Source organism: Blastocystis sp. subtype 4 (genome assembly GCF_000743755.1).
Source record: "Blastocystis sp. subtype 4 strain WR1 chromosome Unknown seqid_0351, whole genome shotgun sequence".
In the NCBI taxonomy this organism is placed as follows: Eukaryota; class Bigyra; order Opalinata; family Blastocystidae; genus Blastocystis; species Blastocystis sp. subtype 4.
The window spans coordinates 1-9,360 of NW_014569196.1; the positions used below are offsets into that span (position 1 = coordinate 1).

General features: G+C 38.4%; 5 protein-coding genes across 5 annotated transcripts; 2 read left to right on the forward strand and 3 right to left on the reverse strand.

Annotated features, from left to right (window-relative positions):
• Positions 1-222: 222 nt before the first annotated feature.
• Positions 223-515, reverse strand: JH06_5937 (hypothetical protein; the record flags this gene model as incomplete). Its single annotated transcript, XM_014670014.1, has 3 exons — positions 223-319; positions 388-426; positions 457-515. The coding sequence occupies 3 exons, from the start codon at positions 513-515 to the stop codon at positions 223-225; spliced, it is 195 nt and encodes a 64-aa protein (XP_014525500.1).
• Positions 516-1,196: 681 nt separating this feature from the next.
• On the forward strand, positions 1,197-2,960 carry JH06_4436 (protein RFT1-like protein; the record flags this gene model as incomplete). The annotated part of the gene is made up of 8 exons (XM_014670015.1): positions 1,197-1,262; positions 1,293-1,378; positions 1,409-1,522; positions 1,553-1,640; positions 1,672-2,211; positions 2,242-2,316; positions 2,347-2,511; positions 2,541-2,960. The coding sequence occupies 8 exons, from the start codon at positions 1,197-1,199 to the stop codon at positions 2,958-2,960; spliced, it is 1,554 nt and encodes a 517-aa protein (XP_014525501.1).
• Positions 2,849-3,845, reverse strand: JH06_4437 (chemotaxis protein; the record flags this gene model as incomplete). Its single annotated transcript, XM_014670016.1, has 4 exons — positions 2,849-3,163; positions 3,193-3,267; positions 3,292-3,592; positions 3,622-3,845. 4 exons carry the CDS (start codon positions 3,843-3,845, stop codon positions 2,849-2,851), a joined length of 915 nt encoding a protein of 304 aa, XP_014525502.1.
• A 511-nt stretch (positions 3,846-4,356) lies between these two features.
• On the reverse strand, positions 4,357-5,025 carry JH06_4438 (hypothetical protein; the record flags this gene model as incomplete). The annotated part of the gene is made up of 2 exons (XM_014670017.1): positions 4,357-4,703; positions 4,728-5,025. The coding sequence occupies 2 exons, from the start codon at positions 5,023-5,025 to the stop codon at positions 4,357-4,359; spliced, it is 645 nt and encodes a 214-aa protein (XP_014525503.1).
• A 2,452-nt stretch (positions 5,026-7,477) lies between these two features.
• On the forward strand, positions 7,478-8,663 carry JH06_4439 (aspartyl protease; the record flags this gene model as incomplete). The annotated part of the gene is made up of 8 exons (XM_014670018.1): positions 7,478-7,513; positions 7,552-7,599; positions 7,635-7,771; positions 7,803-7,892; positions 7,923-8,038; positions 8,069-8,151; positions 8,182-8,274; positions 8,304-8,663. 8 exons carry the CDS (start codon positions 7,478-7,480, stop codon positions 8,661-8,663), a joined length of 963 nt encoding a protein of 320 aa, XP_014525504.1.
• Positions 8,664-9,360: the final 697 nt, after the last annotated feature.

Here is a 9,360-nt window from a genome sequence, read left to right on the forward strand (position 1 = left end):
CGCACTTGTAAACCGTTCCACACAAATTAGAAAACCGATAGGAGAATTTCATATGAAATGGATTTCACAGTGAGTGAATGAGTAAGCAATGTATTCTCACACGTTTCTTTGGAAATATAGAATACCTCTCAAAATCTCAAGAGTTATGATAACTGACTATTTCAAAAGTATATGTAAAACCAAACAAATCATCGATTCACCTTTATTCCTCGTAACAACGATTTAGAACATACGGAACTGCTTGCGGATGTTGGAGAGACCCTTGGACTTCTGAGACTCGTGATCAATGACGTTAAATCTCACAGTCTTCGACAGAGGTCTACATGTCACTCTTCTCACATTCTCTCACCTGCACTGACCAATCGTCACGATATCTCCCTCCTTCACATCGAAAGAGCAGGGATGTTGCGATGTCTCTTTTCGTAACTAAACATCACTTGAACACCTCAATCTTACCGTCTGTACTTCTTGACATAACGGAGATAGTCACGACGGACAATAATGGTGCGCTCCATCTTAGTGGAAATCACCAGACCCTTCAGAATAGCTCCACGAATGGTAACAGAGGAAGTGAAAGGACACTTCTTATCAATGTACTTTCCGTGAATAGCAGCCTCAGGGGTCTTGATGCCCAGACCCATATCAGCGTACCAACGCTGGTTGGCCTTCTTACCAAGGAGATGGACCTTGCGGTAAGAGAACATTTCCTGCTTCTGGAAGGCAGCTTGGTTCTACAAAAACGGTTTAGAACATAAACACTAAAACAAAACAAGTGTAATCAGAATAACGAACGAGAAATGAGGAGAAAATAATTCAATCGATTCACTTACTTGTTCCTGAATATCAGCCATTACAATTCAAGTTGAATAGGTGATCTTTGTGAGAGAAAAAAGAAGCGAATGAGTCAACCCAGGGGGTAAATTGAATAAAATAGAACTAAATTACTAAGTGGATTTTGGGTCCATTCATTTGGATATGATTGATTCATCCATTTTTCAATCTACTGCATAATGATTCACTTATTATGGATGAAGAGACAACGTTTGGGGTCTGTGAAGATAATAATATGTTGATCAGGACTGTAAATATAAAGAATTAAGAAGCCTTGTAAGTCCCTGTGGCCTAATGGATAAGGCGTTTCCCTCCGGAGGAGAAGATTGTGGGTTCAAGTCCCACCTGGGACTATTTATTATTAAATGACGGAGACCTACAGCTCGTTGAATCGAATTGCACAATCTGCCGGATTGAATATGATTGCTCAGGTATCTATTTTTCTATTGATTCAGTAAAAGGTGTTGATTCGAGCTTTTTCTTTTTTAATCAATGCTATTATCATCCGATTTGTGTCCATTGATTACATTGGAATTGTGAATGTCAGGTACTTCGTCCTTTTCAGTTGTCATCGTAGACTTCATCTGTTAGTTACGACGATTCTTTTTATTACTCGTGAACCAATCCGAAAAGCCTGTTTTGATAAAAAGTCAGAAGAATGGTCAAGTGTGAATCGATTGGTTTGGCTTGTGTTTGTCTGGGTGTAAAGAGTTATTGGTAGAATTCCCATTGGAATCGTTGTTGCAACAGTTCTATCGTTGATATGGATCTATGTTCTTCCCTCTCCAGATATCGACTTTTACAACGAAGTAGTCAATAGAAATGTAATTTCATTTATAGTCTGTGATTATCTATGCCATTGCTTCTCTGATTGCTCTCTCCTCAGAATCCTGTTTTGTCATTACTCAACTTTCTCTTCATACAAACATTAAGGTATTTGTAGAGAGTACTGCATTAACTATTCGCAGTCTTCTAAATTGTGTTCTTCTAGGGTTATGGCCCTCACTTGGTCTAAAAGGCTTCTGCATTGCTGAACTCATATTTGCTTGCCTGTATCCTTCTCTATATATTGTGAAGATTAACCAGATTCTTCGAGATACTCCCAAAGAATCATCTCTTCCCATTCAATCTCTTCGTGACCTTGCTCCTTCATTTCATTCAGGCTCGTTCCCAGAAGGATCTGTTTCGTTGTTATTTCTCTTCTTCCGACAATCCTGTTTGAAACAACTTCTCACAGAAGGTGAGAAGTACATTCTAAGTCTTAGTTCGGTGTCAATGCATGATCAAGGAGTCTATGAAATCGTTAACAACCTTGGATCACTATTTGCTCGATTCCTCTTCCAACCTCTTGAAGAAGCTTTCTATCTCTTCTTCTCACGAGTGGATGATTTATCAAGGATTCATACATAGGAAGGTGATCGAGGTAAGTCTCAAAATCAGTCAATTCTCTCTGTATGTGCTCTTCTCTTACGATCTCTCAACTACGTACCATACAGATTCATACATAAATTCTAGTTTGGATGTCTTGTTATTGGTTTTGGTATGTCTTATTCATCATCTCTTCTCTTCCTCTATGGTGGCTCATCATTGGCTTCCCCTACTGCCATCTTCATGCTTCGTTTATACTGTGTGTATGTTTTAGTACTTGGTCAAAATGGCATTTCGGAAGCGTTTTTCATGGTAACTCTGATTGAGTCTGTTTAAGATAGGCCACAGCAGAATCATCGTTATTAGAACAGTATAATCGATTGATGGGAATATATTCGGGAGTGTTTGTTGGAGTGGCTCTTCTACTTACTCCTATACTGGGTTCTGCTGGATATATTGTAGCCAATATTGTGAATATGATATGTCGTTGCGCTCATCATGGATTATATCTGAATAGAGTGAGTGAAAAGAAGATATGGAGAGATATTCTCCCTGATGGACGATGGTTAGGGTGTCTGATCATTGTGAGTAGTTTGTTATGTATGAGTGAGAATCGATCGTTCCCTTATTCGATTCACTCTTTACTATGTCATTTATCTGTGGGAATAGTAGCAGGCATATCTATGTTGGGATTGTTGTATGTATTCGATAGGAAACTGATTCGAGAAGACATGAAGATACTAAGAAACAAACAGGAATAATGATGAATTGATTCGATATAATGTTTGATCTTTGACATAGTTATTGGTTTACCAAGTATTCCATCTAATCCACATTTCATATACAAGTCGATTTGTTCTGTCATCATATTTCCTGTTAATCCCACAATTAAACCTTCATAATGATACTTCTGTCGTAATTGTTTGGCTACTTCTCCTCCATTCATCACAGGCATTTCATAATCCTATTCTTAAGCATATATCCATTTAGTACTAGTAGAATCAGGTCATATGGATGCTCCATTGGGAATGAATGAAGGAGATCGACTCCACTACTGAACTCTGTACACTAATGGTCAAATCCTTCTTATACTCTCACCTCCAAATGCAGTCGACGCAAGCACATTGTTGTCAGGTTTAGATTGGATTTCTGATCATCGACAACTGCAACAGTGTGGATTGTAGCTGCTTGTATGACTGGCCTGTCACATACTATCTCTGGTTCTTTCATATCTTGCCTCTGAGGTAACAGAAACGAGAATACAGATCCCTTTCCTGGCTGAGATGTTACTTCGACAATACCTTTGTGTAGAGTGATGATATGAAGCGAGAGACATAGACCCAATCCAGTACCTCTTCCCTTCTGCAACTCTCCACTACGAACCTGACGGTATCTACAATGAAATAGGACATGAACAATTACGGGTGAAAGAGTGTTTTCAAGTCTTGTTCAGAGATTCCAATTCCAGTATCAGAAACACTCAATTGGATCCACGATGTCCAATCTTCAAAGTCTTGATTCTGATATAATGTCTTGCTTACTAGAATCATGTGATACTTGTCTCCAATAGTTTCAATTACTCGGTGATATGTCTCCCTATCTGTTTTCAATACATCCTTATTTTTAGCTTCCTTGATCACAAACATCTTCTCATGAATTGAGTTCAGTCGTTTCTTCTTAACTGTGATTGATCCAGAATGAGGTGTAAACTTGATTGCTAGAAGTGAAAGGAATACACAATGTATACAATTTGAGAGGAAGTTTCCAATTACCATTCTCAATCGAACTCGATCACCAAATCTGATTATCATTCAAAAACAGAGAACTTCTACATCACCGATGGTTCCTTAGCATATTCTGAAATGAGTGAAACTCCCTTCACACTGCATTGAACTCCATATTGACTAAGAATCACTTCTAATTCATCATTAATGTTAAAGAAGGATGGTTCAATGACATATTTCCCTTCTTCAATCTTCTGCATGCTCAGTACATCATCGAGAATGTGCGAAAGCGAATTACAACTGGATCGAAGCATAGATAACAAAGTGGCAGTGTTTTCTCCATCAGGTGAGAGTAACAGATCAATTCCCATACTGATAGGAGATAAGGAATTGCGCACTTCGTGGAAGATATACGCCTATGATGAAGTAAGATTCATGACACTACAATGAAGTCTCGCTTATTACGATTTGCTGTCTCTGCTTCTTCACGTAGCTTAATTTCATTCTCCTCACGTTCTACATCCTTTGTGATATCTCGAAATGACATCATAGCTTGGGATTCATTCGGAATAAACACCATACTAAGCTGTAGATGAAGTGAAGTCTCTCGATCAATAACCACATGAACATTTTGAATAACCCGCTTATGTTTCAATTGAGAAAAGTATGGCTGTAAGGCCTCACTCACATCAGGATAGAACGTCAATGGGTTCTGTGACAGAATCATCTTTTTTGCTAAAGAAGACTCCATTGGATGAATAAACTCAAGTGGTTTCATTTCTACCATGTCGTATAAGCAAGAACCACTGAATGCAATATCGATCATTGCTTGTCGTAGTGCATTCAAGGAGTTGATCTGTCGTTGAAGTTCCTTCTGCTTCTGTTTCATATGCTCATTCTCTGTAATATCCTTAATACAAAGAACAGCTTGAGAATATGCATGATAAGCAAGTAACACAGGAACAATGACCATACTGTACATCCGCTCCTGATTATCAATAATCAACATGATATGAGCGTCAACCACAGTTACTCCCTCATGACAAACATCATGAACCTTTTTGAGAAAGTCTTCTCGATATGCAGGAGCAATAAAAGGCATGAGAAGAGTTCCCTTATCTTCACAATGAAGTAAGGTTCGTAATGAATAAGATGGATTGAGAATGGTAAGTGATTGAAGTTCAATGATACATGTTCCATCAAAAACAACATCAAAAATGGTTCGATAACGAATATTCTCATTACTTACAGCTGATATGGACAAATGAAGATAGTGTTTTAGAATGATCGTGTTATGAATTGGATTTAAAACAATTCGATACTGAGAAGGTTTATGATATACTGACATTAAATACTCCTTATCCTTCACAATAATGAAGTTTGCCAAACTTGATTCACCTTCAGGACAATGACAGAGAGATTCAAAAACAGGAATTGATTGAGATGAGAGAATCGATGAGAAATTGGTTGACTGAATGTATCCAAACTGTTCAGTTGCTTCCTTATTCATATATTGAATCGTACCATCATATTGAAGAAAGAGAATGGGAAATGAAACTTCCTGAAGCAGAAACAAGTCTTCAGGCAAAACATCAGAAGATGAAGGAGACAATGATGTGAGTGTTAGAACGAAGAGAGAAGGAAGATCCAACATCCTTCGATAAACTGTTGCGTGAATCTCTGGACAGATAACAGATGCAGAATCCGGTAAGAGAAGGGTGGAGACATGTTGGGCTGAGAGATACTGGAAGAGATCGCCTCGAGCTCCACAATCAAGAGAAAGGGCTTGTGTAGTTAGGATACGACCTCGTGGACTCCAGACATACTGAACCAGAGAATCTTTATGATAGAAGGAAAAGTCCTGAAGGAACTGGCACATATGATGACTACTGAACAGTAATTCATGGGGTTGCCTGTAGATTGCAAAGATTGTACCTTCTCGTTCAAGGATTTCCTTTTCCAAAATCCATTGTTCTTCATTGAGAATCTCATGAGCTGAAGGGATGATCGTCCCCAATGAGTTCGGCAACAAAGAAGTAGCTGATTTTGTTAACGTCTCACTTCGCAAGACTACACAGGACCCATACTCAAAACGAAAAGACTGTACTGGCCCTTGCAAAGCAGGATTCTTCATTGTTCCAATACCTTTGTGGATCGAAATTACATCACTCAACATCTTTCCTTCCCATTCTTGTCTTGGGGTCTCTATTCCACTCACAAAGATCACTTCATCGATAGCATTACATACAATCAGAATGTGAGGTTGATCTGAATGGGTCTTTTCGACTGCCTGAGCGATGAGTTGATGTCTCTCTTCCATAGTGTAATCAATCAGACTCATAATTGGCTCATAATACTTCATTACTAGAATACAGTACACATGAAAACAACAGAATCCACGTTTCGGATTATGTGAATGGAATGTAAACCGAAGAGTGTACTTTCTCACGTTTCGAACCTCATTAAACAGTCTCTGGATGTATCTTTTTTCCTCTTCAATACAACATAAATCCAATAGCGTTGTTTGCCAAGGAACAGTCCAACCATATTCGTCAATGAAACTATTGGATGCATAGTTGATATGAAGCGTAGCTGCATCAATTGATAAAAAATATGAACTAATAAGCGTTGAAAAGGTGAAATGAATGTCACGTCCAACTCCATGTTCGTGGAATATCTTCTCCTCACTTCCTGCATCGTAACAGGCTGGAATCAGTACCAGAGTCTCTTTCTCATTGAAGTCTTTGATGAATACTTCCTTTGATTTATTGTTATCGGATCGTGTATTCCCAATTACACTCCAGTGAGATGCAGGGGTAGATTTCTTCAGTTCATTTCGAATGAGACCATCAATGCTTCCTCTGGTTGGAGTAATCATAACTAGATCATCAGTATGATGATTGTAGACCCCAATGGAGTAGTTCAATACATCGGTTAAGAAGAGAATCAAATCTCTCGACAAATAGGGATAATCTCTTTCCATAACTTGTTGAACGGAGCCGTTTTCCTTTCCATGAACCCTAGACGTGTATTGTGTTCGTAGGGTTCTATATCAAATCTTTCTCACAGAAAATACAAGTATTCTGAAAGTGTTTCCATCATTCTTTTGTGTAACCCGTCATCGTCGAGATATCTAAGAGAATGCATTTTCATCCTTTCCCATTAAAGCACATTAATCTTTATCCTTTCAGGACCCACTTTAGATTGACGAAGCAAGGATAGAGTCACGTGAATACCTACCTCTATCTTCGCATTTCAAACAACTCAAACTGTATCACAGAGATGAGTGTAAGAAATTGGTTATTTGGATGAGTAAAGACTTACGTTTCTTGTAGTTGATTTCATCTCTACTGTGGATCGGCCTCTTGTTTCTGGCAGTAGAATTACATCTTTCATTTCAGTATAGTCCAGTTCCCTTCTTCGTGTTCCTCTGTATAGTTCATTAGATGCAACAGTAATATGGTCAAATCTCTGTGTTGGGAATCCATCGAATTGCTTCCGTGTTCAGATTGTAGTCGATTGGGAATGATATAAAGCCTAGGATACAGGTTCCCATGTTACCATCCTTCCAAGTATCAACTGTTCACAGTGTAATCCGGTATACTAGTATTGTTTCTCTCATTATTAGTACACTGGTTCAAGATATGATGTAACCCAGAGTCATTCTGGGAAACCTGTAGAATGTCTATCTAGTTATTGTGATGAAAGTAGCCCCTGACATTACTCTTTCCTCTAGATTCGTGTAATAGGAATTGCCGCTATCCTAGTTACTGTCAAAAACGGAGATGTTGTGATGTCACTTCTCCTTCACTATGTGGTTTCTATCTGAGTTATTTAGACGGATCAACGTAGTTTCATAGTGTTCTCATTGATATCTAGGGCCGAAGGTGCATTATATGGAGAAGTAATGAGTCTTGAAACTATCGATACTTCATCTCCACTTGTATTCTCTCTTTTTGGATCCATTGCGTATTGACTTCGAGTGTCTGATATTCATAGGAAGCAGACAGGACAATGGGATTCCTTCACCGATGGATTGATGGGTTGGAGTTATGGAGGTGTACGAGGGTTTCCAACAGTTACATCGACATGGCTCGAGGAATTGGTTTCTCAATGTAATTCCTGAAAGTGATCTTCATTGCTAGATAAAGTTACCGATTCATTTAGTCTTTGTTTTGGCAGATCTAATGGTATATTAACAGTTGGTGGATATGATGAACGAATGATTGTAGTGATGGATTAGGAGCATAATGACTAGGAAGGTGATATATATTGGATGGATAATCAAGATCCATACTATTACGTAGTGAGACTTAATGACGTTCAAATCAATCAGAAATCTGTCTCTATGGTAGTGGAATCATTTCACTCTAACTCTAGCTGAAATCAATTCGTGCCGTGATCGATTCGGGAACCACATTGACCTTGTTTCCAAAGACGCTATTTAATAAATTCAAACAACTGTTTATGAAACAATACCCCTCTCTTCCTACTCTCTCTCAGTCACCCAACATTCTGGATGGTGCTTATGTATTGACAAGTAGACCCTCATCGGACTGGCCAGAACTTCAATTCTATTTTGATGGAGTCATTGTATCGATTCCACCTTCTGTGTACTTTGTATCCCATCTTCAAGATGGCAAAGAAGCGTGGTTGTTTGGAATTCAATCGTTTGCTGGATATGTATTCTTTTCTATTTCTCTTTCCCATAGTACGTCATTCTCGGAGACACATTTATGACGGGATTACACATTATCCATAATCGAGCAGAAGGAACTATTGGATTTGCCATGCCCTCTTCCATGTGTTCGTGTACCTACTTGTTACTAGTGTTGATGGTAGATACAGGACAAAGTTCTGTTTATCCAACTTCCTACAAACGCTCTACGCCTTCAATTCTGTATATTCTAGGTATTCTTATAATTGTTATAATTGTCATCGTTATCCTATTGTACAAATTCCTCGAAATAATTACGAGTAGAAAACATTGCAAATGTCACATCTCGAAGCAACATCAAAGACATAGTGCTACTCAAGATAAGTTATAAATTCTGTATTCTTGTTTTCACAAGTTATTGACACTATTCTCAACAATTACCAATGAATCGGAAACTCAATTTGCTTCATAATTGTAGTGAGTGCTATTGTCAATATAAAATGACAATATACTGAGTTATTTTCCTATATCTATTATTAGTGATGATTGCATGCACTATCCAATCACGGGAATTTCTTATTGAACTCCAATCGACATGAATTGTCCTTGTAACAACAGTCAGGTGTAGGGATTTGTTTTCACCAGAGCAAATGAATGGAATGAACTCATTTTTCTGTAGAGAATGAAGCATAACAACGTTTTGCCTAATGCTCACTTCAAGAAGGATTGGGATCGTCGTGTGAAGACTTGGTTCGACCAAGCTGGACAGAAGAGACGTCG